Genomic DNA, 25,843 nt, shown 5'->3' with positions numbered 1-25,843 from the left:
CCCTTCACATTCTTCAAAGCGCTGTGGTTTCATCAAGGTTCTTTAGCTGGAGCTGGTTATCCTTTGCAGTACTGTTTTTCTCTCCCCCTTGTCCTTGAATCTTGTTAACTATTTGCAAGTTTTCTTTCTCACAGTATTTCTCTAACATCACCTGCTGCTCCTGCAAATTCACTCCAAGGTCAACAGCACAGACACAAAGGACTTTGGCCCCTTCTCTGCTGGAGCCCCCCTGCCCCCTCTCACAACTGCTTGATTTTGCCTGTCTTCACAGCATTTCCTGATTCTCTCTGCAGTGGACACGGAGGATTTCTTCTGCTACTCAAGACCTGTGGCAACAGTTTGGGAGCTGATGAGTCAGCAGGTGTCACAGCTTGCAGGCAAGAGTGGGCCTCCTGGATAGCACAGCCCCGATCCCAGCAGCATGCGCTGGTGCCTCCCACCAGTGGGCAACCTCTGGGGCGCCTGCGGCTTGAGGCACCACACTGCAGGGCTGTGACGGAATGGAGTGATGAGAGATGAGATGGCACTGCAGAAACTCTCACTGCTCGTAGAACAGTGGGGAACTGAGTGATCGAAAGGAAGCCAAGGCAGTTGTAGGCAATACTGAATCCTGACTGGATCAACAGATGACTGGGCTTGCAATTGGTTTAAGCTGTGACTTCTGGGGAGAACAACAGTGCGAACTATGAAAGATTAATGCCACCCCCCAAGGTGTGGACCCTGCTCTGGGCAGTGGGACTTCCCCCAAGATTCTACCCAGTGAGAAGTGGATGCCCGCACCGCGAATCCCCCGTGACCGATGGGGCATCTTAATTCAACTGTCTGGGAACAGGAAATTTGTCCTTTGGCTTCTAATGGGTCTGCAATCATGAATGTGGGATGCTTCACTTATATTTCTCTATTAATCATGGACGACTGCAGCAGCAAGGTACTCCCCAATTAAGGGAGGGCCCTGTGGCAGCTTACAGGGAGTTTATACAGGATGCCTTTATCCAGAGAATGTTACTTTTTTAAAAAAATAACAATACCTACCATTTCATTATCAGGGATAGGAGTACATAATACTCTTACCAACTTCTCTACTTTGGTTGCTGTAAACTATGTCTTTATTTTAAAATGTTCTCTCTGCCAAGGACCTAACATCTGTGTCTTCTTAAGAAACACCTGCTGCAGGACATGAGTTCCACCAAGGACATGCATTTTGCTCTACTAACTCATCACAAAGGTATAACCCTAGACATCCCCTTGTGTATAAAGGCTGCAGAGAGAACAGAAGTTGCATTGTGCCTACAGCCCCAATCCCGTGGGGCTGCAGCAAGGAGAAACTCCAACAGGAGAACCAAACTGGCAAAGAGCTGGGCAGAGACAGGCCTGAAATGGCCCGATGCATTACCTCTACCCAGGAGAATGAATACTACTTGGGAACCACTATAGAACTATAGGAATTAACTAACCCTCCAGAGCTTTACCTTCTCTGGAGCGCTTTGTGCCTTATTTATCATATTCCTCACTTGATGGAAGCCTAAATGCTAAGCTCTTCAGAATGCTCCGACTGTTTTGTTTTTTGGTTTTTGTTTTGAGTATTGGCCTTAGTAACTGTGTAGGTGTTGGTTCAGTTTGACTCAGGTTGTGCAAACATTGTTGTGGGAAAGGAGAGAACGAGGCAGAATACAAGCAGGGGGCCGAAGAATGATGCTGAGCATATTAAAGGAAGGAGGAAAGGAAGAATTGCCTGGACTAGCAGTGTCAGAATTTAATTCCCGGAGAAGAATCCTCCCTTTGCAGTGCTGGCAGCTTCAGCAGGTACCTGGAGCTACAGACCTCTGGCTTTGCTTGGTTCAGGTGGGGAAAATGTGGGGCTGTCTTCAGCCACAAATCTCCCAGGGGGCCTTTTCCAGTGAACCAGCACTCCTAAAGGAAGGGGGGAAAAAAGGCACAGTGAGAGCTGAGAAGAGCACGTGACCTCCAGAGCCATGACTTCTGCCTGGGAAGGCAACTAAGGCCTCTCTCAGCAACTTGTTCCACCCATCAGCCAATGACCCATGCTGCCAAAACCCCTCAGCGAGCAGAAGGAGAGGCAAGGCCAATTCAGACTCAGCACACGTTGACCCTGGCCTCCCAGAGCTGCCTTAAGGAGCAGGGAAAGATTCCACTTCACCACTCCTCTGCCAAGCAGAGATGCTGCAAAGGAGCAGCTGCAGGGCATACTGCTTCCTCACGTACCAGTCCAGCCCCACTAGGCAGAGAGAGATCACAGCTGTCTCTACCTTCCTCTTGAGCAGGGCTAAGAGCACCTACCAGCTCACACAGGACTTTGAGCACATGCCCCTGAAGCTCTCGGGGGGCTCTCTCTGGGGGTACCTGCCAGAGTACAGTGCGGCCCACCTTCTGCTACAGCAGGCTCAACTTCTGCCCGGGAAGCAACTCAAAGGCACAGGTGAGCAACTTACAGTGCTCATCTCCAGCCCAGTCTTCTCCAGCAGGTTGCCATGGTCTTCACAAGCTTGCAGGCCCTGGTTGAGGCACAGCAGGCTCTGCTCTTCATTCCCCAGCATCAGGAAAATGTAGGCTTTCAGGTGGTAGACTCTGGGGTAGAAGACGGGGCTTGTGGAGCACCGAGAGAAAACCTCTTCGGCAAGCTGCCGAGAAAACAACAGAGAGGTACATCAGGACAAGTCAGAGAGCCCAGCGATGGCTTGGCACAGAGAAGGGCGTCAAATCCCCAAAGAGAAAAACCAGCCACAAAGAAGGGAGGAGTGCACAGCTAGCAAGGCTGAGGTACCACACAAACCTCTCCTGAGCCCTAACACCTCCTATGGAGCAGGCATTTCAGCAGGGCTCACTAGCTCATGGCTGAGCAAGGCTCTTCTCCTCTCCTGTTTGGGCCAAACAGTCCCACAAGGGAATTCTCACACACCCAGGAAGACTGCCTTCACCTGACTGCCTTCTCGTCCCCCTCTTGCTGACACCTCTGTTACAGGAGTCTTTAGCCATGTTGCTCCCTAAGCCGCTACCCTCTGGCACTACCCTGACTCCATCCTGTCGTGGCTGCTTCTACCTGCACAGGTCAACCCACTGCTGCTAGCAACACAGCTTTCCCCAGAGGGCCCTTGCAGCATGCCCCTCCCCTTCCTCCGCATCCCTTACCCTTAGAGCCCTGCGGCAGCTCTCACGGGCCCTCCACAAGCCATGCTCCATGTCCTTTTTCAGCACCAGGCTATGGCACTCCAGGAGCTGGCTGCATGCTTGGCTGACCACAAGGCAGGCGCCAGTGCTCTTCAGCAGCCTCTTGGCCTTTTCAAAGGGCTTCTGGAAGTTGTCCCACTGCCCAAGCCTTGCAAACCTACATTGTCCAGAGGAAAAAAGGAAACACAGACAAACACACACTCAGGCACATTTTGTAGAGATGAGCAAGTAACCAAGAGGTCTCCTAGGCCATAGGCTCCAGCCCCAACCTGGCTTCCAGAGGCAATGCATCCTCTAGGACAAGGAAGCTACTGGGGGCATACTGGGGGGCTGCGGGGCTGAACCGCAGTGTGTTGTAGCTGCTCTTGATAAGCATCCCTGAGAGCACTGTATTGTAATCAGGCAGCAGTAGCTCAATTCCTTCTCTCCGCGTGAACTTGGTGTTCTCGTCTCCCTGCTACATCACAGCTGAGCAGGAATCTACTGCTGTCCCTCCCGACAGGGTCCTCTCCGCTCCCCTTCCCTCCAGTTTGCTTGACCTGCTTATAAACGTGTGCGCATGCGTGTCTGTTTGTGAGCCAGCGGCACTCAGCACTCCCCCACAGTGATGAGCGAGACCACAGGGAAACTGCAAGGACTGGAACCCAGTCCCTTGCAGGCACCCAGGAGACACAAGCCATGCTAGGCAGGAGACTGGGACAACGCCTGCCTTCTCTCACAAACACAGCATTGCTCCAGGCCCTCGTGCCCTCTCCGAGCCAAGCTCTTGCACTTAGGCACCATTCAGCCTGCATTGCTTTCCTGCGCTGAGAGAGCGCCACACCAGTCCCCCCCCAACATTCAAGGGGAAAAGGAAGGCTGTGGCTGAATGCCGCCAAGGCATCCTTCCCTGGCAGGGCTCCACAGCAGCACAACCTGGGCCTCCTTGCCAGCTTGCTCATCCTGCGTGGCCCCCTGGCCCCTTTCACCACCGTGCTCCAGAAGCAGCCGCCTTGGTGGACATGGGATGGGGGCATGTGATGAACGCAGAGCTCCCCCTTTCCCGGCCACAGCCACTGCCTGGGCCTCTCCCCACTCAAAGCAAGTCTCCAACTTACCAAAGAGCCAGGGACGAATACAGTCCAAGCAGGATGCTGCTCTGCACCTGGAGAAGGCAGTTGGCTTCGTTCTGCTCCACGAACCTCCTGCACTCTTCAAAGGACTTATACTGCCACCCTGCAATACAAATGTCTCTCAGAGAAGCAGCGAAGCAGCACCTCCCTCCCTGGCCTCACCGTGCCTCAGGCATTCAGAGCAGCAGAAAGCTCCAGCACAGCTGGCAAAGTTCTTGGCAGGCAAAGCACTCACAGAGCAACAAACCTCACAGGAAGCAGGCAAGGGCTGCACTTCTACCCTAGCTGCTCAGGGCTGTTCAAGTGCACAGAACTGCCCTTGAATGCAAGGGCAGAGAACATCAGGAAGGAAACAAGAGAACTCCCAGCTCCCCTGACACCATGTCTTGCCCTTGAGAAATCTGCAGCTTTCTAGCACTGCACAAAGGCACGCTGCCACTGAGCAGCAAGGACAGCGACCCCAGAGCACAGGCTCTTAGGTGCCTCCTGCTCTGGCACATGCCAGCGCTGCTAGCCCTGCTTCCTGGGGAGCCAGAGCACAGTGAGGTAGAGAAGAGCTTTCAGAAGGGGCAATCTCAAAACACAGCTAGGAAAGAGCATAACTCAAAGCACTGTCAAATTACTCTTGGCTCCCATGTTAGAAACGCAAAAGGGGAAAAAAATGACGAGGATGCAGGCGAAGAGAGAAATGCGCACAGCGGAAAGCTCTGTGGAGGAAATATAAGGATTGCTGGAGGCTCTGGGGTCATTGTTCTCTCAGGAGAAAAACTGCTTTGGCCAGCACAACTGTTTCCGTGTTTCCAGAGGACAGGGAAACCTGGCAGAACTCTTGTATATTCTACTCCAATCTCTAGAAGTCTTGTACTGACAGTGCACTTCTGCTTGTGCTGGGAGGGCTCTGCCTGTTTACACCTTGCACAAAGTCCCCAGCTCTGGCCCACAGCTCCAGGGGGGCAGCCTTGCCTGCCCAGCAAACAGGCTCTCGGGGGCCCTCCTCACTGAGCACTTACCAGCATCAAGCAAGAGGTCTAAGCAGCAGGAGAAGAAGCATGCCTGCCCAACGATCTCATCTGCTCCAGACACCTGCTCCTCTAGCCTGCGCAGCACTGCCTCACATTCCGGGTACCTGGGGAGGAACACAACGAGCCTCCAGGGAGCCTCTCCACGGGCTGGGAGCCCAGGCAGCACCTCCAGACACTTCCCACTCCCCTTCCCAGCACCTCTCTCTCCCTCGTTTTCCCTTCTTTGCTCTTCCTCCCAACTCCATCCCACTTTCTCCAGCAGGCCTGTTCTCACCCAAAGGTCCCTGACCCCTGACACTGCGCAACCCCCACTCTCTCCAGCACCCTGATTACCTCATCTGGAGAAACAGTGCCGTGAAGAGGGTCCTGAGAACCACACAGCCCAGGTCAGGCTTCTGCAGCTCCATGCAGAGCCTCTCAGCACGATAGCCTGGGAAGAGGACAAGCAGACTTGCACCGGCTCTCTCAGCAGAGATGCCTTCTGGCAGGCGGCGGGGGCAGTACCTACCTACGTCGACGGACAGAGGCAGATTTCCCAGGCTGAGGGTCAGATGGGACAGGGCCTGGGCAAAGCTGGCTGTGTTTAATACCCCTCCTCCAAAGAGCTGCACCTCAGTGCTAAGCTGCATGGCCGCCCGCCCATATTGCAGCCACTCTTCCCGGCAGCCCAGGTTCTGGCAGCACAGCGCATATTCCAGGTAGGACAAGAGGACCTACAAGGGTCCAAACATGACAATGCACATGACTCTGTCTCTCCAGGGCAATTCCCTGGCCTGGAGGGGACAGGCCACAACCCAACTGCCAGCTTCTCTCTTCCACTCTCACAGCGCGCACCCATACGACCAACTCTTCTTCCTACTGCCACTGCTAACTGCAGCCGTGCCAAGACAGGGGCCCCCAGCCTTGCACACCAGCATTATCAAGAGCCACGAGGAAACTACAGAATACACACAGTGGTGCTGCCTTAAAGCCAGAACCACCTCCATGCTCACAATTAGGAAACAAATCCAACGCGAGGGACTACCAAAAGCAGCAACAACCCACACCCTCTGGAAGTTCATCCAGAAAAGGGCAGGCACACATCCATCTTTGGGCTCTTCTTGCCTGGGGCAGGCCCTGCTGGTACTCTTGCCAGGCCAGGGAAAAGGAGCCGTGTCAGGGCGGGTCTGCTGCTGCAGAGAGAAGGCACTCACGTGACTCGCATCCTCGGACTCCTCGGCCGTGTTCACCTTCATGAGTGCTGCCAGGCGGGAGAGCCTCCGACTGCCGGCGGCGCTCTCCAGGCTGAAGAGCTGCCGCAGTAAGGACAGGCAGTGGCTTTGCCGGAACAGACAGGGGAGCCTCTGCCTCCTGCCACACAAGGGAAACTGCTGGGCTACAGCCACTAGGTGCACTGTGCCAAGTCCCACGGGGCGGGGGAAGCAGGGGGATGGAGAAGACAGCTGCACCTCCTTGCAGAGGGGCAGGTGACGCAGGCCCGGCCACAGCGATACAAGCGGCAGAACCAAGGAGTACCACCCAGGAAACGTGACTGCTAAAGACGGTGTCTTGGCACTACAGCGTAGGCAGGCCAAGCAAAGCTGGCCACCAGGAGGAAAAGGGGCCTTGCACGGGAGGCCTGTGCCTGGCTACAGCCTCTGAGCTTCCTCCCTCTCACAGCTCACCTGCGCTTACGCCGACAGGCCCACCTCCTGCTCCTGCCAGCACACTCCCTTCCCCTCCCCACACTCTGCTCCCCACTAACACCTCCCTGCTCTCACCAACACCATCTCCCATGCCAACACCCCAGTAGCTGCCCAATACAACCCACAGCTGCTCCACCCATTAGCCTCCAGCTCCCTCAGCAGCTTTCCCTCTGCCTAGAAGAGCCTTTGCTTTCCCTTCTGCTTCCTACCCTGCCTCCTGAGGAACGGAGGAGTCTCTGTTCTTCTTGTGAGAGGCATGCTCTGACTTTTCCAGCACAAGCTGCAAGGCAGCACCAGTGGAGGTCATGGGGAATTTCCTCTTCAGAAGGCTCAATGCCTTCCTGATCGTTGTCTTCGCCAGCTCCGTTTGTCCCATACGGTAGCAGACCTGCACAGCAAAACGGCTTTCAAGGCTGTCCCGTTTGGCACAAAAGCTCATCCCCAGTGCATCAAGCAGCCCCAGGCACAGCTGGGAGTCCTGAGCCTCCCAGCTACTGGGAACGCTAAGAACAGGGATACTGGGAAGGCTCCCAGAGGGCTCCGATTCAGCACATAACCAATTGCATGTCTCTGTCGGAATCAAGGCCAGGACCTCAGCTGGTTTTGGCCAGGGGGCAAAGGGGCCCCAGGAAAGCAGGCTGAGAGCAACCACAGTTAGGTGGGCCAGGGAGAGCCTGCCCCACCCCACCCTACCCCACAGGAAAGCATTCAACTCCACCCACCGGGGGAGCCCACCAAAACCACCCTGTCACCTTACCTCTCCTTTGAGGCTCAGCAAAGTGGCTTCTTCAAAGCAAGCAAGCGCGTTTCCCTTCTTAGCCACCAAGGTCCTCAGCACTTCTGCTTTCTTCAGGTTCCGGAAGGCCTTTGAACAAGCACACAGAGAGCAGCTCAGCATCGCTGCCAAGCCTGTCCCCAGCCCCAGCACTCCCAGGTGCCTCACCTGCATCTGCCCCTGGTGATGCCCACCCAAGCACAGTCACGCTGCCTCTCACACCACGCACACAAGCACTCCTTTGCACCACCTCCTGGGTGGTACACCTTGCACCAAGGGGCTGCTTCACAGCCCTGTCTCCCTTGCCACAGGAGAGGCAAACAGGAGGCAAACGCTGGGTCTCCCTCCCACCAATTCATCCCCGAGTCCCCACAAAGGCAGGCCCCCAGGCAGGCCCTATTGCAGTGGGGAAATGGGCTTGCCCAGGGCAAGGCACTTGAGAGGACTCCACGGGCAGTGGGCTCTGGCAAGCACGGCAACTCACCAGGTAGTTGTCGGAGACGTGCAAGTAGGCAGCCGCACCCTCCAGCAGATAATAAAAGGCTCTGGCTTCATTGCCCACTGCCATGTAGTGCTGAGCCAAGGGCACAAGCACCAAGTCCACAATGGCCTTGCAGCTGCAGGAACACTCCACACCCTGCGTCCAGTGGGTCTTGCTGGGCACCTTGGGCATCCATTCGGTCTTAGCCAGAAACCGCTTTGCCGCTCTGGAGACAAGATCACGGAGAAAGAAGACACCAAAGCACACACCAGCGTCACCAACACCGCTCCTTCAGCGTACGTTAAAGACAGGTTCTAGCATAGCACGAGGCCACACACACGAAGGCACCGCACGGGAGCTGTGGGTTGCACAGCCTTCCCAGGCGTGCTGAGGGAGCTCGCTCAGTCCTTCTTTCTACCCCACACAACAGTTACCTGCACCCAGAGTTCCCTGGGCCCTCCCAGCTTACAACTGACGCCACTGACTCCAGAGTGGGCTGCAGCCCCCCATCATTGCTATGACTTCCCCCTGTGCTCCTTCCTCCCTTCCGCTCTCGCCTTCTCTCCTCCCTCAAGACCTTTGGCTCTCCCTGCATGGCAAGCAAAGCCAGGACAACTCACTCACACAGCACGCTTTGGCAAGATTTGTTCCCTGACACTGTGGGCACATTGACCAGTAAATGCTGGGCACTCTGAGGAGCCCTGGGGCCTCAGGCAGGGCAGAACCGGCATGAGAAGCAACAGCTCCCCTTTTCAGCAATGGCAAGCCATTCCGTTGGCCACAGTTGTAACAAAGCAGCAGGAGCACTGGTCCTGTTGGCGCCTTTGCTGCCCCGGCTCTGGAGGAGCACTGCTCTTTTAGGCAGGCAGAGAGACCAGCTGGCATTTCTGTCCCCTTCCACAAGCCACCCTGCCTCCAGGGGCTGCTTTGCCCCTGCACAGCTTGCAACACTGCTCTCTAACAGCTAGAAAGCCAGGGCTGCTCCACTCCAAACCACCATCAGCACTGGGATCCCACCGGCTTCCCCAAAGATACACATCCCCATGGCCATCTCAACCCAGCTGCCTCTCACAGGCCTGCTCTTGCCAATGCTAGACTCACAACGGGCAGCCCAAGCGGGGAAATCCGCTTATCTCCTCTGCACACCCTCACCCCACTGCCCCCCAAAATCATCTTCAAAACCTTGGCTCCTCACCGAAAAATCTCCTCCAAGCAGCTCTTCTCTTTCAGTACACCACTTGAAGCATCTGCAAAGAAAGCATGCCATTAAACACCTCCTCACTGCACATGCCGTAGAGCTGCTTCTTGCCATTCTGTAGCACCAAGGGAGGAAGAGCGGAGCCAAAGGCACTGGCGGCAGCTCCCTCTCCAGCTCCTTCCCTGACATCTGCCTTCACTGTGGGGCTCAACTCCAGATTTAACCTAGCTTCACCAAGTGTACTAGACACACTAGCTAATACACCTCAGCCTGCTGAGCCACGCGTGCACCTCTGCCGGGGGATGGGCTGCCCTCCCGTAATTCTGGGAAAATGCAGGTGGACACGCAAGGGGCGAAAGGCGCTACGCTGTGGACACATCATCGCTCTCATTGTGGAGCTGTGCTCAGTGGAGAAATGAACTAGTCCTACAACATTATCCTCCTTGCACTGGAAGCATCCCCACGCTTGTGTGAAACAAGTGTGCGGTAGGAGTGGGCAGGACCCAGGCTCCAGAGCAGGGCACACGGCATACCCATAGAGGCGGGGAGCTCGTCCGACTTCATCTCCTCGCTGGTCGCCAGGGAGGCCTCCCAGTTGCGCCAGGAGCAGTCGCTGCCATGCTCTTCACAGCTCTCGGCCTCCTGCGTGCTGCCGAGGGCCAAGCGGTGGAAGGCAACAAAGTCGCCTCCCCCGCAGCACTGGCACTTGTGCGCGTGCCTCTCCAGGAAGGCCGCACACTTGTGGTGCAGGGCTACCCTCTGTCCCTTTGGCCACAGCTCATACGCAGCCTCCTGCAGCAGCAGGGCGCAAAAGGCCAGCACGCCAGACTCCAGCCTCGCCCTCTTCTTGCTCTCCTCCACGGATGACTTCTGCGCATCTGAAAGGCAACGGGGCTTCCCATCAGCCAGAGCTGGGGCCAGAGCTGGGGCCAGAGCTCAGGCAAGCCATAGCTGCACCATGAAAGACAGGCCTTGGCGTGGGCCCTTGGCAGGAAACCAGCGCTCCTGCACTCAGAGCCTCCGGGCCAGACAGCAAAAGGGCCCACCTTGCCTTCCTCACACTAGCACGGCCAGCGCAACAGGCTGCTGGCCTGCTCTCCCTGCCAACAGGCTGTGCAGCTGCGCTCAGGCGGCAGCTGGGGATGCTGCCAGCAGCAGAAGCAAGACACAGCCAGCTCTTTCTGCCCACTCTGCAAGACACTCCCAGCCTCCTACGCTCCCCCGGCACTAGGGGACAATAAAGAGCAACGCACACTAAATCCCTCATCTGCACACAGCGGGAGGTGGGTCAGCAGGTCTGGGCTTTCCTACTCCCTCTCCTACATGGGCTATGAGCCGCGCTTGCAGGCAGGGCAGCAGAGGGACTCGCAGCACCTCACTGCAATATTGCACAAAGCACAAAGCACAAAGCACAGGCTCCTCGGAAATGGACTTGTCAGAGCTTTTAACAACCCATCCCTAACTCCCCGGGGTGCCATGAGCATTACACACCTCCTCCGGGCAGGGAACATTCTCTGGGGAGCCCCACCAGGGACACAGACAGTGGCAGCAGCAGCCTGCAGTGCTCCCAGGCTCCCCTTACCACCTCTTACCGCTCTCCTCCTCCAGAGAGGTGCCCGACCCCTCGGTGGGAACACTGCTCTCTTCTGCCCCCTTGGCAGCATTCAGCCACTTGAGGATGTTGCATCTCACCAGGGCATTCAGCGCCTTGTTCAGCTTGGCCCTGCTCCACCCGGGAAAGATGTGGAACAGCAGCTCCGTGCTGAACAGCGGCCCTAGGATGGCTGCACACTTCAGAACCATCTGCTCCGAGGGCTTCATGCTGTCCAGCTCAGCCAGCGCAATCCCTGCCAAAAGCAAGCCACACGTCTCTCCCTTGCCCCTCCCCACCATCACAGCCTGCATTAGCTGCAACACTCGAGAGGGTAGATTCTTCCCTAGGGACCCAGCCCCTTGGACAACTGCAACCCAGGGCACGTGTCTTCAAGATGCCTCTGCTCCTGCTTGACTCACAGGAAGCAAGGACGCAGGAAACCTAGATGCTCAGATGAATGCTCCCCCACCACGGATGAGCAGGGCAGCATCCAGCACATGCATATGTCCGGGCATGCAGCTTGCCAGCTCTGCGATCTATTTATGTCCACAGGGCACACAGACAGAGAGCTTTTCCTGCACCGCCGAGGCCAGCTCAGAGATCCCCACAACCCCGCATTTCCCTTGGTCACACAAGACTTTCCCCTTCTTGGACAAAGCAGCTGCTTCAAGAAGAACACTTGGGCACGGGGGACATTTCTGCCACCCACATTCGGCCAGGGCTTGGCTCGAGGGCAGCCATGCTCATTCACAGCTTCCCATCAGCACCCCCTAGAAATGGGGCGATTTCTGGGCCAGCCCAGAAAACAACAGGCAAAGAGAGATGTGCAAGACCGCTTTGATTGGGCTTCAGTGCCTTGAGGCCCCCACAAGCAGGAGAAATTACAAACAGAACAATGAGGTGCGAAGCCTAGTTCAAAGCTCAACCGGAGCCATGACAAATATCCCTTGGAAATGCATTTTCTCTTGCTGAGAACAGTCTGCTCCCAATACCTTCCTTTCTCCGCTCCCTGCCCACCCCACCCCCCCCTCTCAGAGCAGACAACATGCAGGTTTCTCTGTGGACAATCCCACGGGACCAAAGCAACCTGCCCAGCAGAGTCCCAGAGGGGAGAGGCTCAACTCTGCAGCACACCGAGGCCCACACTCTCCAGCTCATGCCCTGGCAAAGGCACCCAGCACTGCTGCCAGCTGCCGCAGCGTGGCTCAGCCCCTCACCTTTCAATGTAGGGGGAAGTACAGTGTTTTGCAGGGTCACAGCCGGCCTCATGGTGCACACCCTGCGGTCCTTCCCCACGCTGGAGCTCCGTGCTGCTGCGGTGGTTGAAGCCTCCGTCACAGAAGCTGAGCGGCACAAGGGAGCAGGGGAAAGCGATTAGCAAAGGGAGACAATTCATGTCATGACTTCCTGCTTGCAAAGACTACAAAATCCACCTCAGCTGGAACAAGGCCTGCCTCAGGTGGCCTGATGCACTTGGCCTGCACCAAACATGCTTGCTAAGACGAGCAAAGCACTTCCCTTGCATACCTTTGTTTCATAGCCCTTCCCTAACATTAGCTGTTGCCAGGCAGTTTCCCCAACTCTCCCAAGTCAAAGGCTCCAGACCTCCTGACTGGGGTAGCAATGCCTCAAGGCAGAAGGCAGCAGTGTTGCTGTCATCCCAGAGGCAGGCACCTTGCCAGTGCAAATGCAAAATCGGGGGTCACTCAGGGCTGCTGCCAGAGCCGTGGCAAGCTGGTTGGCATTCATCCATAGGTCATGTTACCGCTGCCGCCTTCACTTAGTAGCACCTTTGGGGGCTTTCAGACTTTGGCATTCAAGTTCCCAAGGCCTGTGCCTTGCCTCTGCTGGGTTTGATGTCAGACTTCTTTGCAAGTGACCTTCTTTGCCTTCTGCCCAGGGAAACACACGCACATTCCAATGCCTATTAAACAACACGCCTACATCGGCCAGAGAGCAGAGTTCTCCAGGGCATCCCAAGAATTTGGGCGGCGACTCAAAGGGCCAAAGAAGGGATTTTCCACAGGTCAGACAGCAGCACCTCCGACGTCCCCATGAAAATCCACCCGCGTGGGGCATGCTAGAGGCAGAAGCAGCATGCCCCGCTTTGTGCCTAGCCGGGGTCTTGTGTTTAATCTCTCGCTCTCTTTAGCCAGAGCATGCCCAACGCCAGCCTGCGGTCAGGCTGCTCTGCGCCTGCCTGCCCTCGCCCCGCACACGGAGCTTCGTAAGCAGCTGTGCTCAGGGACAGAAATTGCTCTTTCCCACCCCTTCAGGCAGGCTTCAAACTACGCTTTGGCCTACAAGACAGAGAAGGACAGCAGGGGCTCACAAAAGCCAGAGTCCTCAGACCACCGGCTGATGGAGAAGTTTTTTTCTGACCAACAAACACGGTGTGCGGCAGGAACATAAAGTGCACCAATGCCATGTACCCATATAGAGAAGAGCCTGACCCCAGCAGGAGCTCTCCTTGAAGCAGCAGACCAGGCATTGTGGACTCCAGGCATCCATTTGCCTTCCCTTGCCCTCAAGTGTTTTCGCTAACACACTCAACTCTTCAGGCCCTCTGTCTGGTCCTCTAAATGCCTCCCACCCAACATCCCTCAGCTCCCTCCAACCTCAACCCTTCAGCATTCACCCCTAGCAGGCCTTACAGCACCTGGCACCATGTGTCACTGACAGACTCAATCCAGCCCTGTGGCTGTGCACAAGGAACATTCCAGCCACAGGACTCAGCACACTGGCCCAGAAGAAGCACCTGCGTTCCTATGAGTTCACGACAAGACCAGCACTCGTCTGAGTGCCAGGCAGCGGCTCTGCTCCTCCTTTGAAATTGGCTGCCATGGCACCCTTGCTTCTCCTCTCAAAGACACCAGAACTCCCCGGCCTCGGCTTGGGCTGTCCCAGCAGCAAGGCCTGTACAAACCCACACCTGATCCACACCACGCTCTGTATGGCTGCAAGAGCTGACAGTGCCAAGTTCACAGGGGAAGCCTCGGGCAAGAATGCGCTGGGGAAAATGCACCACAGCAACTAGGCAGTCGGCCACAAAGGTGCTTACTGAAGAGGCTCTCCCACTTGTCCTCTCGTTTCTCATCCTTCCCCAGTGGGTGGAACAAGAGCATGTCGTGGCCAAGAAGGTAGCGCAGCAGTTCCTCACAGTAATAGGGGATGCCGTAGCTTCTTTGCGTCAGCAACCTGCAAAGGAGCACATCCAGCACTCACTGACACAGGCAAAGGCAGGTGCACACGCACACGTTTCAGGTGGGTGCTGAGCCACTCGGGCAGAGCACAGAAACCAATGTCTTCACCACAGCTCCACCTCACTTCTGAAAGGGCCACGACTCCCACGGGCTTTGGCGCCTGAGTCACCCGGAAGATACAGCCTTTGCTGGAATCCTCGGGAAAAGCAGTGCAGATAGAGCCCCAAGCAAGCCTTGTCCTTCGTGTCCCCAACAGCCCAGATGCTCTACGGCACTAGTGAGAACCTTTGCCCCGGTGAATCACCCCGCAAAGCCTCACCATGCAGACTAATGCCTTAGCCACCCCTGAGCCATGCCAGCGTGCAGGACCACTTCCTTCCTGCCTTCCAGTGCAACACAGAAGGCTGGACACCTCCCATGCTCTGTGCCTAGGCAGCTGCTCACTCGCTGCTCACGACTGCCAGTATGTCCCACTGGCTAGAGGCACTGGCCCTCCTAGAAGCTCTGCACTGCCTTTTCTAGGGCTTCATTCCCTTTGGCTCTCTGCACAGCTTCAAGCCCTCAGCAAGAGCTCACAGGCCCTGCCTGTGACTTACGTCTCTAGATCTTGGGGCAGGCTGACAACTCCAAGCGCCTGGCAGGCTTTCTGCACTACAGCAGAAGGCTTTAGCTCTCCCAAACGAACACAACTGGTTTTCGGCAACTTCAGGATGTCTACGGCAGCTTGGCAAAGCCTCTGTCTTCTGCAGTGACTGGCAGTGAAGCTCATCACCATGAAGATCGAGACATCCCTGAGCACGCTCCACATAAGACTCCAGGAGGGAGAGTCGATGCAGTGGGCGTTGTCGATGACAAATACAACGCCATCTTCTTCAACAGTCTGAAACAAACAGCTTGCTCTGGGGGAGTTCTGATGGGTTCTCAAGTAGCTTCCATAGCAGCAACTTTGGCCTCTTTCTCTCCCTCTCCAGACAGAGAGGGAGAGAGAGAGACGGAGAGAACGCTCTGAAGCCTCTTTCCTCTCCCCAGCTACTTAGCCATTCAGAATCTTACTGACTTGCACTTTCTCTGAGACTTTAAGGCCTCTTGTGCAAAGTAGGACAGAAGAACCTTGTTGCTCTTCCTGAGCACGTGCCCACCAACTTTATGGGAGGAAAGGTATCGGGGGTATGGGCAGGGGTGCTTGGGCTCTGAAGGGTAAGGACTCAGGTACATCGTCCTCCCGCCAGCTCCCACCACTCTCCTCCTGAAGCCTCCGCCTGTGGCATTGGTGTCTTCCTCTGAGCCCCGAGGGAGAGAAGAGCTCACCTTCTGGAGCACTTTCTTCAAAACCAACTCCAGCTCCATTTGCCTTTGAGTGCCACTCATCTGGGAAACTGCCGTCGAGAGGGGAAACTGCCCAGAAAAGCACAGTCATAGAGAAACAGCCTTCCAGGGCTTGCAGCACACCTACCCACCACACAACACCAACCCAGCAAAATGCCTCTCCTGGCCTCACCATCAGCCCTCTCCCCAACACAGCTGCAAGGAGACAATGCAGTGCCGATACCCCCGGGAGCTGAGAACAGAAGCCCTCTGCTTGTTCGCTTGTGATGGCAGTCCTGGGAGGCAGCGGACCACTCACACAGCACTCAGCTCAACACAAGGTCATCAGCCCCATCTCCAAGCTGCTCTTCAGTGCCTTTTGCCCACCGTGCTCAGGAACAGAAGCCTGCGCTATATGCCCCTGCTCTTCCCTCCAGGGAGCCAAGCGACTCCCCACCAGAGCCTCCAAACTACAAAAGCTCACAAGCAGCCCTTTGCCAGGGTCAGAGAGGGCCTCGCTCTCACCTTAACGAGGAAGATGTCGTTGAGGAGGCAGTAGCTGCTCTCTGCCATCAGCCCTTGGAGCTTTGCCTGCAGCACAAGCTGTCTGGCACTGCACGATTGACATGCCTGCAGGCCCAGGGCCATGGCCAGCACCATACGGAGGGCAGAGTAGACCTGCTTCAGGTCTAGCTCTGTCAGTTCCACGGCCACTACCCTGCCACGCAAAAGCAAAAGGGACCGACATTCAGAGAGCAACGCAAAGAGCTGCAGACTTCCAAGGCAAAACTGTCAGAGAAGAGGCACGTCATCCAGGGCTGTCTGCAAGGGAGCTCTAGACACACAGCCCCAGATGGACTCTTCTACCGCACACCTCCAAGTGCTTCACAGAGGGCCAAGCTTTTCCCGCGTCTTACAAGGAAAAGCCACAGAGGGGCAATGGCTGCCAAGCCCCTGGCAGAGCCACCGCCACACCCTGTGTCTCCACAGCTCTCAGCACCTCCCCCTGCTCAGCAACTTGCCAGCTGAAGAAGCAAAGACTGAGCAAGTTGGGCCTTTGTGTTTGAATGCCACAGCTTTGCCATCTGCCTCCTACACTACGGGAAGGCTTGGCCGCCCCAGGGGCCTTTGGGGATAGAAGCCCAAGGGCAAGCAGCCTTTCTCTGGCAGCTCCACAACACCACTCCCGCCTCCCCCAGCATCTTTCTTCTCTTTACTCTCCAGCTGCATGAAAAGCACGCAGCTTGGGCTCTTGCCAGCCCTTGCAGCCTGGCCTAAGTTTGCAAGAGCAACAGCCCTGGCTCCACAAGCCACTTCCAGCTCCCGCGAGACCTAGTAGGAGAGCGTGCAGCTGCTCCATACCAGCGGCTCCAGGAGGCTTTTCAGGGATGCTGCAGGCCAACGGCCAGCAGCACTAGCAGAGGGGCTCGAGGATGCCACGAACATCAGTGGATGGGCAAGGGAAGTGTCCCACATGTAGTGCTCCAAAACACTCACCTGTGGCCAGCAGCCTGGCCTAAAGATGCCAGCTCAGTGAGTAAATGGCTCTTTCCAGAGCCAAGCACACCCTCAAACGCTAGAATGCTGCTCTCGCGATAAGTCCTGTAGGCTTTCAAGGCACTTTCAAAGAGGGCAATCTCCTCCTCGCGACCTGTGAAGGCAGACAAAAAGCAAGCTGCTGTAGCGAGCTCAAAAGCTAACAACCTTGGGCAGCCTTCCCTCTTGCTGCCACTGCACCTTCCCTCCACCGCACCTGCGAGCCTGCCCGCACCCAGGGCTCCTTCCCACCCCAACAGCTACAATTCTGCAGCTAGGCCTGCCTTAGGGCACTCACAGCCCCACCTTCCTGCTGGAGCCTGGGAGCAACTGTATACTTGCACTGAGCCTGGGAGCAACTGCATTCCTGAAAGCTCCTGACACGCTAACGGTGCAGGAAGGCAGGAAGTACTAGGCGTCTCACTCTGATTCCCACCTCCACTGCTGGCCCAACTCCAACCTTACGAACGAGCTATGAGCCCAAACCTGATGGCCACTGCAGGCAACACCATCCCTTGCAAAAGCATCTTCATTCCCAGGCTGGTACTAGCAGCTACCAAGGGCAAGAAATGGGCATACACAAGAGCAAGGCATTCACCTACCGAGCAAGGGGCCGTACTCTGACCTCTCCTCCATAAGATCCAGGCCAAACATGCTAGCAGGGGGAGAGAAAAACAAAAGTCAGTGAAGGAGGCAGAAGCTGGAGGACAAAGAGTCATGCGTGCAGCTGAGGATACACTCTTGCCTACCCGCTCTTCTTTTGAGCATAATGGCAGCCTGCCCACGCTCCCACCACCAAAGTTCATGCTCATTCAGGAGAGAGTGCAAACACCAAACAAGCACAGGGAAAACTGCCAGCACATGGAAGCCCAAGGGCTTCTGCCCACACTGGCACAGCACACGCTATCAACGTGCAAGCAACAGAGGCCAAAACATCATCCAAAGAGAACCTACAAGCCTGGCCCAGAGGAACAGCTCCAGTTTCACCAGCAAGCGAGCAGGAAGACAGGTCCGGCCACCCACACTTTCCCAGGGGACCAGCACGGAGCAAAGTGCTTTCCAAGAGCTTCTTGCTTAGAAGCAGCCGAGATAATACCCCCTGGGTGGGTCACAATTGCCACTGCATTGCCACTTGCGTGCCAGCAAGCAAGCACAGGGCAGAAAGCAGAGCTGCAGGCCCTCTGGGCAGGGGCTGACAGGCCCCTCTGGGCCTACGGACTCCCATGAGCCCTCTCCACCCCTACGCCATCACTCCCACTCTCCCAACAGCAACAGGCACCAAGGTGAACAGGCAAAAAGCATGGCCGTGCTATGGCTTTCCCTCTTCCCAGCCACAGTGGCGGGAGGCCTGGGGAGGGCAGCAGCTTGGCCTCTTTCTGCACAGCTCCTCTTTTTGCCCAAAGCTGCACCCTGTGTGCCCCCACGCCCCCAGGCAGCCTGCTCAAAGAGCACACTCACAGCTCCTGCGACATCCCCAGGTACTGATAGACAGTGCCAGGATCACCAACCCCCTTCATCTGGGCCTTCGGCAGCTCCTTGAAGTAAGACCGGGGCAGCCGGGACGCTGCGTAGGTCGCCGCATCGCAGGACACCAGCCCCGGGTAGTGCTCCATCAGCCGGGCAGCCAGGTTCACCTTCTGGCCCATGACTGCCACAGAGAGAGAGCACGCATTGACGTCCTCAGGAGAGCAACCCGCACCACCCTTCCAGGCTGCCGGCTGCATCCCCCGCAGCACAGGCCAGCACAAAACCCTGCTGAGCACGAGCGAGAGCAACAAGGAGGCTCACAGCCCATCCCCCGTCGTACGGCAGGACCCACTCCGCCTCCGCCGGTCCCGACGCGCCACCGCAGGCCAAGCCCTCGTCCTGGCCCGGCGCCCAGGGCCCACAGCTTCTTCCCCAACACTCTGCCTCTTCCTGTCATGGACGTGGCCCGGGCACCCGCTCCGCAGACGGACACCTCGTACCTGTGTACTCGTGCCTGACGCGGTGGCCGACGACTCCGCAGAACGCCGTCCTGCTGGTGACCCCCACGGACACTGCCCTGAGGCGCAGGCAGAGCAGCAGGGACTCAGCAGCGCCCGTGCACAGTCCTGCCTGCCCACCGCCGCCCCTTCCCCACGTCCCCGCGCTCTGCCGTCTGCCCCGGCAGCGCAGGCCTCGGGGACCGGCAGAGCCCGGCAGCGGACACGCCAGCTTGAGCGGGCTGCGCGTGCAGAGCAGCCAGGCGCTCTGGCACCCGTCTGCACCCCCCGCCCCAGGCCGTCCCAGGCAGCACGCCTCCCCACTCACTCGATTTTCCCCAGCCTCCTGGAGCAGGCGGTGGAGATTTTAATCGCGCTTTCCAAGGCGCAAACGCTCTCGCAGGGCAGCTTTCCTCCAGGGAGGCCAAACACACACAGCAGCGTGCAGCCCTGCCGAGGACAGAGACAGCACACCTTGCCGCAACGCCTGCACCAAACCCTTCCCGCCCTGAGACTCCAGCCTCTGCCGACCGCAGCAGAGCTTCAGGGCAACCCCAGGACACCCCAGGGTACCGCTCCCAATGCCGAGGCAGAGCTGCTTCTCCTCTCCCACCATGCGAGAGACAGAGCCGCTTCCCTCCTCTCCACCACCACCCTCGCCCTCGTGTGCGGGGGCACTGCTCCTCCACGCTCACCTTATCAAACATGGAGATTTTGTTGATTTCGCCCTTGTGAGGACGGAGGATCTCCGAAATCAGCACGCTGCTGTCCTGGATAGCCTTGCAGATTTGCGTTAGGTTGACCTTGGCAGCAAACTGCAGCTTCACAAAGAGGCAGGTGACCGGCCGCAGCTCGGATAGGCACGCCAGGGGCTGTCTGTCGTCAATCTGGAAGACAGCAGCGGGCCACCTCCACCAGCCAGCTCGCCCTGGGCGCTTCCTGCCTGCAGCAGATACCAAGGCAGAGCGCACAGAGCGGCAGCAGCGGGCGCTCTCAGAGGAATGCAGAAAGCCTCCTCGCAGTGCAAAGCAGGCGTCAGCCTGCGCGAGGCAGATACACAACGGTGCAAGAAGGCACTGGGCATGGATGGACACAAGGGGCCACCCTCAGCAACGCTGTCACCGCTCCGGAGGCATCTCTCTCTTACCCCGGGGCCATGGCCAGAACAACATCAGTGGAAAATGCAGAGGGCAATCCACCCCGCCCTCACTTCCGGCGCTCTCTGCAGGAGCACACAGTCGGCAGGTTTCTGGCCCCTGCAGCACTCCTTTCCCAGGTTTTTGCATACGGGGGCATTTTCTTTGCCTTACCTGCTGTCTGGAGAACTGCCGCTCTGCAACACACATCTCCTTCTCCCCTCCCTCTCCCCCAAAAGGCACCTCCCAGCACTCGTGGCCATACCTTGCGCAGGACACTGGCTGGGATGTACTTCCTCAGCACCTTCCCCTGAGCACGATGAGGGGCCAAGGCAACAGCAGGCCTCAGGACGCCTACGCAAGGAAAATACACGCGGTCACTGGCAGCAGGGCGCTACGAGCCTGGCTATGGGGGCCTCGCAAAGCAGGGGCTGGCACTGCAACTCGGGGAGCAAGGTCCTCCACCCTTTGCCCGTGTGTTCCTCTGGCAGGTGCTCAGCCACAGCAGTCCCCTGGAAGCAGCAGGAAGCAGCCAGTGCCTCTGCTGCAGCACAGCTGCGCCCCAAGCACAACCACTAACTAACTGCAAGGGGGAGAGGGCAGAGGCCAGGCCCCAGCGGCCCCTCCGCAAGCCAGTCCCCATCTTTCTGGGCAGGCACAGAACAAGGCAAAGCCGGGGCACTCACCTGGCATTTCCGGAGAACGGCAGTTCAGCTGGGCTCGTGTGAACTTGGAGAAAAGGTCTTCGCGTTCCGACACAGACATCCGCTGCACGCCTGTAACCTGAAGGCACACGCAGCAGAAGCACTGCCATCGGCCTCCCCAGGAGTCCCAGGGCACGCATCCTACCCTCCCTCCATCCCGCCCTCGCTTCCCAGAGAAGAGGAGAAGATCCCCGTGTAGCAAAGCCACCTTGCTGGATTTGCACCGGGACAAACGCTGGCATCAGCAGCACACGAGCTGTGCAGCCATCAGCCACGCACCCCCGACGTCTACAGAACACCGCCACGACCCCAGCAGGGCCAAACCCTGACACTCCCTCCTGACCCCACCACAAACCCAGCAAGCACAATCCACAGCTAACCCTCGGGTGGAAGGGCAACAGCTACAGCTCTCCACCTCCGCTTTACAGCTACAACCCCCACAACGCCCATCTCCTCAACCTTCGCACACCTTCCTCCCTCACCCCCAGCTCCAGGTGCCCCAAACAGGTCTAGAGGCCATCTCACCCACCTTCACAGCTCCTTGGCCTTTCACTCTCTTGCTCTTCACCTGGCTCTGGTTACAGAGCTCCCAGCAGCTGGCTGACAGGATAACATCACTTGCACTTGCAAGGTTTTGCGCCTGCCAGACTTCACCCACGGCCTTGCCAAGGATCAGGAAGTGCTGCTCCTTGCGGTCTCCCACAGTCAGCAGTGACATGTGCCCTGCAGAGATCCCTGGGGAGAGACAAGCACAACTGAGGCACAGAGCACTTGCACCTCTGCAGCCTCCCGCGGCGGCAACTCTCCACAGGCTCCGTTTCAAGCTCAACCCTGGAGACAGGCTCCTCCTCTCAGCTGCTTCAGCTGGAGGCACCCGTCCTTCATTACAGAGTCCAGCTGGAGTGTCGATGGGGAGGGGGTACAAAGTGGGGCCTGCCAACAGAGGGGCCTGAAACGGGTGCCTAGAAAGAGGCACGTGAAGCTGACACTGACAAAGTCTTCACAGCCACAGCACCCCAGAGGCCCAGCACACCAGCACCTTTGCTGGCCATCTGCTCAGGGTGCGTGCAGGCAGCTTGTAAGCGGCTGCCTGAGAGCACACAACAGCCTTCCAGGCAGAAGGTTTCCACTCGCCCCACGAGGGATCACCACCTCTCCCCCAGGTGGAAAAGCACCCTGTGGCCCTGCACAGGGCCATGGAGCCACACACGGCACAGCTAGTCCAGCACACCCCATACCTATCTTCAGTCGGAGCTTCAGACCCACGTCTGTGTCACGGACGCTGTACTTCTCCTGGATTTGCCGGCAGCACTGCAGCACCAGGCTGATGGTGTCTCTCAGCTGTGTTTCCCTCACTCTCCACAGCACCAGTACAGCATCCCCTGCAGAAAGCAGGGGAACGGGGGAAGGCTCTCGTGAGACCTGACGCTCCCTGAGCTGCACCCCCTGCATGGACAGCAGGAACCGGCAGGCGTGCTGAGGAAGATGCACTCGTCGGAAGGCCTCCTCCGCAACTACAGCTCTCTGGGCACAGGGATGCCTTCCCCTCCCCCAGGCCAGCTACAACAGCAGCCATGCCCACAGAGGATGAAGGTGCACAGTGTGGCTACAGGAACACAGGCACGCCCGCAGCCGATCCCACTCAGGGCAGAGATGAGAGGCCTCTCTCATCCCCTCCTTCCTACCATGCTGCCTCAACCCCCAAGCTCCCAGGCTGCCTCCCCAACACCTCCACACCAGCCCTGTCCCACTGCAGCTTCCCACTTTGGCACCGCGGTGGCAGCTCCCCAGGAGCACCTGCGTGCCAACAGAGCCTCCCCTCTGGGCTTTGCCAGCTCACAGCTCACTCTGTCCTCTCCCCTAGCACGCCTCTGCAGTGGCAGCAGACAGAGAGAAGTTTCACTTAGAAATACGTACCTGCAAACTTCAAGATGTCTCCTCCAAAGCCCAGCAGCTCTGCAGGCGAAAGAAAGCAAGAGAAGAGTTGCCTCTGCACCTTCTTCAAGCAAGCCACGGAAGCAGCCACTCTGCTGCCCGAGCAGCACAAGGGCAGTGCTGCCTGGTGGGGCACCATTCAGGAAAGCACAGCTCCAGCCCCGCCTCTACACTGCTCACAGGCACCACAGCACCGGTGCCTACGGTACTGGGCACTGCCCAAAGGAGCTAGTGAAGATAACACACCCATTTCTCAGCACCAGTGTCCCCCATCACAAGAGCCCACCTGCTCTCGGTGGCCCTCAGCGCCCACAGAAACCCCCAGCACGTGCAAGGAGGCTGCCTAGCGCACCTCTCTGCTCTCCCAAAGAGCAGCCTCATGGCACCGTCCCAGACAGTCCTGCAGAACGGCACTTACCCTCCACAATGTCGCCCATGTAGTCATTGAGCGTTTGCATTAGCTCGTCCGCACCCCGCTCGAGGCTGACGCTCTGGCTAAACTTCTCTGTCAGAGCAGTGAAACCTCAAAGAGGCACAAACAGGCACAGAGGAATCAGCAGGTGCCTACCTGGCCGCCAGCTTCACGCTCCCACCTCAGAGAGCGTGCGCATACATCGTGCCCTGACCTGGCTTGTGACAACAAGCCTGCACCACCCAAGAGAAACCACCACTCTCGCATTGGCCACTGCTCCTGGCAGTGTGCCTTCTCCCACACCACACAGCCTGGAGCAGGGGCCCCCGGCCCACGCGCTCTTGCAGCCCGTGGAGGAGTGCCTAGCACTGGGTACCTCTGCTGAACTCAACTAGCCAACTCCCGGCCTCTTCCAGGCCTCTCCTCTTTTGGAGCCCCTTGTTCCTCCTGACGTCAGCCACCTCTGAGCTCTACTTCCCCCAAAGTGGAAGATGGCAGCAGCAAAGAGGCCTCCTCTGATGCAGTCTCCACCAGAGGTGGCACCGGGGCTCCCAAAGGCCCAGAAAGCCCCAATGCCTCATGTCTCTGACTTCTTCTCAACCCCCGCCCTTCACAAGCCTTGGACCCACCTGAGACGTCTGCAAAGAGCAGTACTCCATGAAAATTCTGAACGCAACGGGCTTCGTGCCTCAAGTCCTCAGATAAAATGAGGTCGGGGACGTAAGCAGCTACTTCCCCGAGTTCTGAGCAGTGCTTGGACCTTCTCTCCCAGGCACAAGACATCGTCAGCGCCCTTGGGGTACACAGGGTACCTCAGGAGAAGACGACCGTGCCCAACCGGGAGCAGGCTAGCACAGCACCGCACAGGGTTGCGCAATAACCCGGGGCCTTGGGAGGGGCTGCTGGCCCCCTGCCACCAAGGGGCAGGTCACAATCAGCCGGCAGTGACATCCGCCACACGTCACCGATTGCCTCTGTGCTGTCATCAGACAAGCGAGCCAGCTATCAGGGACAGCTTCTGCACGTCATCGCTCCCCTAGCAACTGCAGCACGCAGTGGGGCACGTCCTAGGTTGTTCTGTTGTAAAGAGCAAGTGGGTCTTTTCCAGAAGGTGGGGGACAGAGCAAACCTCCAGCCACAGGGCTCCTGGCGGAGGCCAGGAGGAGATGGACAGGGCTGCACCAGCAGCACAGTGGACAGGCATATCGGAGAGGGGAGGAAAAGCTGAAAGATGCGGCAGGAGGCAGCTCCAGCCCCCTGCTCTGCAGGAGAGAGCTGTGTAAAGCTTCCACGCCGCAGGGACACCCCCTCACGCTGGGCACCCCAGCTCACAGGCAGCCCAAGGCTCACTGCTCCCTACGGGAAGGTGAGCCGGGGCTGAGGCTGACACCCTCGCAGGCGGTGCCCTTGCCCACAGGGCGCAGTCCCGTAGAGGCTGAACACGGCATGCACAGCTGGGTGCTGGCCTCTAGCCAGGCAAATTACAGCTGGCGGCTCCGACTTGCTTGTTTTCTGCTCTGTTTTTCCTGGTTTCTCTTTTGTAAATAAACTCAAGAATCCCAGCTCCCTGTGCGTGCAGAGGGCACGAGCTGGGAGCCCCTGGGCTCTAGGGGCCAGCTCCTGCAGAGATTGCATGCCTAAGGCCAGAATGTGAAAGCGCAAGCGCAGAGCGGTTACCTGAGGTAATGAAATTGTAACCAATGGAAAGATTTGTATAAAATACTCCCTGGAAAGTGTGTATAAATGAAGAATGAGAGGGGGAGAAGGTGTGCTAGCTTTGTGGATTTACCACCTAGCCCCAATCTCTGCGCAGAAATGAAATAAACAAATATCTCGACCCTGTGTGTCTGTTGGTTGCTTGCACACCGGGTAACAGAACCCTGATTTTGGAACAACAAAACCCTCCCAGGAGCCCCCCTCCAAACCGCTGGAGCCCCCCCAGGATCTCCCAACTCCCCCCTAACCCGGGGTCCCAACCACCCCCATGGGGGCCCGTAAAACCCCCTTTGTAGCCCCCCAACCCTCCAGAAGGCCCCCCCCAAACCTGCAGCACTCGAGGTGTGGGGCAGCAGCCTATTTCTCCCCCTTCCCCTAGGACAGGCAGATCTGGGTGTTTATTTGCCCCAGGGATGGTTGTTTGCTGGGGGGGGGGCGGTATTTACCCCCGCTCTGTGCCAATACCGCTCTCCCCCACAGCCTCACCCCAACATCAACCCATGATGTACGCCAAAACCCTGCTGCAGCTGGGCATGATGTGACCCCCCCCCGAGATGACACCACCCCCTCGAGGTCACAACACCCCCCGGGGGTGACACCCTCCCCTGCCCCAGGTGTCTCCCCTCCCCCGATGGCTTTTAATACACTGGATTATATTTATTCCCTCCCCACCTGCTGGGGGGGCACTGAGGGGGCAGGGGTGACCCACCAATGGGGGGAGGGGCAGGAGGGACCATCTAGGGGGCGCTGGCTCGGGAGCTGCCCCCCTGGCCTGGCCCCCATTTTACTGTCTGTAATTAAAGATGTTAAAATAAAGTAATTATTGGAAGCCTCGCGGGGGGCCCAGCGTCCGAGGAGGTGTGGGGAGGGGGGAAGGGT

The 25,843-nt window shown here is 57.8% G+C and overlaps 1 protein-coding gene across 1 annotated transcript; it reads right to left on the bottom strand.

Annotated features, from left to right (window-relative positions):
* Positions 1 to 1,746: 1,746 nt before the first annotated feature.
* On the bottom strand, positions 1,747 to 24,031 carry LOC134154577 (adenylate cyclase type 10-like). Its single transcript, XM_062601253.1, has 32 exons — positions 23,878 to 24,031; positions 23,255 to 23,359; positions 22,819 to 22,857; positions 22,140 to 22,283; positions 21,431 to 21,636; positions 20,884 to 20,980; positions 20,463 to 20,551; positions 19,757 to 19,948; positions 19,390 to 19,511; positions 19,065 to 19,141; positions 18,556 to 18,745; positions 17,700 to 17,752; positions 17,059 to 17,212; positions 16,087 to 16,279; positions 15,565 to 15,651; positions 14,853 to 15,136; positions 14,115 to 14,251; positions 12,271 to 12,396; positions 11,052 to 11,306; positions 9,993 to 10,337; positions 9,457 to 9,508; positions 8,265 to 8,487; positions 7,763 to 7,870; positions 7,215 to 7,393; positions 6,514 to 6,670; positions 5,829 to 6,033; positions 5,654 to 5,750; positions 5,309 to 5,424; positions 4,284 to 4,401; positions 3,148 to 3,343; positions 2,451 to 2,639; positions 1,747 to 1,911 (listed from the first exon to the last, which is right to left on the bottom strand). Exons 1-32 carry the CDS (start codon positions 24,029 to 24,031, stop codon positions 1,747 to 1,749), a joined length of 4,854 nt encoding a protein of 1,617 aa, XP_062457237.1.
* Positions 24,032 to 25,843: the final 1,812 nt, after the last annotated feature.

Source organism: Rhea pennata, unplaced genomic scaffold (assembly GCF_028389875.1).
Source record: "Rhea pennata isolate bPtePen1 unplaced genomic scaffold, bPtePen1.pri scaffold_32, whole genome shotgun sequence".
NCBI classification, from domain to species: Eukaryota; Metazoa; Chordata; class Aves; order Rheiformes; family Rheidae; genus Rhea; species Rhea pennata.
Note: the sequence above shows the minus strand (reverse complement) of the source record. Positions and strands in the feature narration are given on the sequence as shown.

What these genes read in the sequence shown, in the direction of transcription:
- LOC134154577 (XM_062601253.1), bottom strand. Translation starts at nt 24,031, where the DNA reads ATGTCTTGTGCCTGGGAGAGAAGGTCCAAGCACTGCTCAGAACTCGGG. An exon ending in CAAGTGGGAGAGCCTCTTCA is followed by an intron (nt 12,397 to 14,114) that starts GTAAGCACCTTT and finishes TGTGCCGCTCAG; the next exon opens with CTTCTGTGACGGAGGCTTCA. An exon ending in ACGTCTCCGACAACTACCTG is followed by an intron (nt 7,871 to 8,264) that starts GTGAGTTGCCGT and finishes GCTTGTTCAAAG; the next exon opens with GCCTTCCGGAACCTGAAGAA.